The sequence below is a fragment of the Heterodontus francisci genome, chromosome 3 (genome assembly GCF_036365525.1).
Source record: "Heterodontus francisci isolate sHetFra1 chromosome 3, sHetFra1.hap1, whole genome shotgun sequence".
Classification (NCBI taxonomy): domain Eukaryota; kingdom Metazoa; phylum Chordata; class Chondrichthyes; order Heterodontiformes; family Heterodontidae; genus Heterodontus; species Heterodontus francisci.
Window position 1 is genome coordinate 141,825,371 of NC_090373.1, and position 2,295 is coordinate 141,827,665.

The 2,295-nt window shown below is 41.7% G+C and overlaps 1 protein-coding gene across 2 annotated transcripts; it reads left to right on the forward strand.

Moving 5' to 3' along the window:
* Positions 1-358: 358 nt before the first annotated feature.
* On the forward strand, positions 359-1,816 carry cnr1 (cannabinoid receptor 1). Of its 2 annotated transcripts, XM_068018869.1 has the most exons (2): positions 395-456; positions 559-1,816. In XM_068018869.1, exons 1-2 carry the CDS (start codon positions 395-397, stop codon positions 1,814-1,816), a joined length of 1,320 nt encoding a protein of 439 aa, XP_067874970.1. The 2 variants fall into 2 exon arrangements, with proteins under 2 accessions (XP_067874981.1, XP_067874970.1); XM_068018880.1 differs by having other exon boundaries at positions 359-1,816.
* The last annotated feature ends 479 nt before the right edge of the window (positions 1,817-2,295 follow it).

The window sequence follows — 2,295 nt, forward strand, 5'->3', positions numbered from 1 at the left end:
TGCATAAAATCAATCCTAGTCGCTTACAGCAGTACTGCCCTCATGCGTGATTGACAGGGGAATTACCAGCATTTCCATACTGGACAGGAATAGTGGTGTCATTATATGCAGTCACAAAGGCTTAATGTCTTCAAATGAAATTCCTCCCTCTATTATTTTAACAGAAGTGTCAGTTAAGATTTCGAAAGAGCAAAACTTAATACAACAAACTAAAAGAATGTATTAAGATTTAACAAAATCTATTGGTAATTAACATGTCATTTAAAAGATTATGCTCATGTGTTTATATATTTGTTCAATAATTTCTATTTTTCTTTGTCCTAGCTTTTTCCCAGTTTAATTTATAGCCTGTTGGAAAGAAACAGCCTACAGGTTTCACACATTGAAAGCTATTATGAAGTCTCTACTAGAAGCTCTTTCGGATACGACTTTCCGAACAATCACAACTGATCTCCTTTATATTGCATCCAATGAAGTACAGTATGATGACACTAAAGTAGACCTCAACATGACAAAACTCAGTTATGTCACTCAGAATCTGCATTCTCCCTTAGGAAAAGGCAACGCTTATCTAGAAAAGATGACAGCAGGGGAGGAGCTTTTATCCAATGCCAACCTTCACGATTCAATGAATGCTACTAATTACCTGTACAACCAAACAATTATGAACGATGAATCAACGATAACGTGTGGAGAAAACTTCATGGATATGGAATGCTTCATGATTCTGACCCCAAGTCAACAGATGGCGATTGCTGTATTGGCTTTGACTTTGGGGACTTTCACAGTACTAGAGAATGTATTGATTCTATGTGTTATAATCCGATCTCGCAGTCTCAGATACAAGCCGTCTTACCACTTTATAGGCAGCCTGGCAGTGGCCGACCTCCTGGGCAGTGTGATCTTTGTGTATAGTTTTGTAGACTTCCATGTATTCCAAAGGAAAGACAGCCCCAATGTCTTTCTGTTCAAACTTGGTGGTGTTACAGCCTCTTTCACAGCTTCAGTGGGTAGCCTCTTCCTTACAGCCATCGATAGATATATCTCTATACATAAGCCCCTTGCCTATAAGAGGATTGTCACGCGGCCAAAGGCAGTCATCGCTTTTACTGTTATGTGGACCATATCAATTATAATTGCCGTGCTTCCTCTGTTAGGCTGGAACTGTAAAAAACTGAACTCTGTCTGCTCAGACATCTTTCCGCTCATTGACGAGACTTATCTGATGTTCTGGATTGGTGTAACCAGCATTTTGCTGCTTTTCATCATTTACGCCTATGTGTATATTTTGTGGAAGGCCCATGCTCATGCTGTCCGCATGATCCAGCGTGGCACCCAGAAGAGTATAATTGTACAGGTGACTGAGGGTGGCAAAGTGCAAACTGTTCGCCTCGATCAAACACGCATGGACATTCGACTGGCCAAGACGCTTGTCCTTATCCTTGTGGTCCTCATCATCTGCTGGGGTCCTCTCCTAGCCATCATGGTGTACGACGTCTTTGGGAAAATGAATAAGCTGATAAAGACGATATTTGCCTTTTGCAGTATGCTGTGCTTACTCAATTCAACAGTCAATCCTATTATCTACGCTCTGCGGAGCAAAGATCTGAGGCACGCTTTCCGCAGCATGTTCTGCTCCTGCAAGGGAGCATCGGCTCAACCATTGGAAAACAGCCTTGAGTCAGACTGCCAACAGAAACAGGGGAACCATCCTGGCACCATGCAAGCAGCTGCCAGGAACTGCATCAAAAGCACTGTAAAAGTAGCTCAAGTGGCCATCTCAGTCTCCACGGAGACATCAGCTGAGGCCGTGTGAGTGTAGGGATCTGACAATTCACATTGACAATAATTCTTAATGACTAAATCGCATTCCTCTAAAGATCTTTAAAAAGAACATAGGCAGCCATGACATCATTCACACTTAGCTTGGGATATGCAGCAAAGCCAATTTAGGAATCGCACCCATCCAACTGGTTCATGCATGTCAAATGAAAACCAAGCTTTCGATTGAAGAACTTGGTTTGCACTGTAAGAGTGAAACAGAAGTATGTGTGGGAATATAGCAAGTCTCACTAAAAAGCCATTCTCAAGGACAATCCCTAATCTATCTGGAAATGAAGATGTCCTTTTAAGAATGTCAAGGAAGTTAATATCTGTCACATGTACAACAATGATACAGGTATTTCTAGGAAGTTCAAGGGAATCCACTTTGTACTTTATGAATGATGTCACCTCTGTGTTGCTGCTTCTCTGTCCTGGTCCTGGTGTTGTATTTGGCTGAGTTGCCCATGTTTA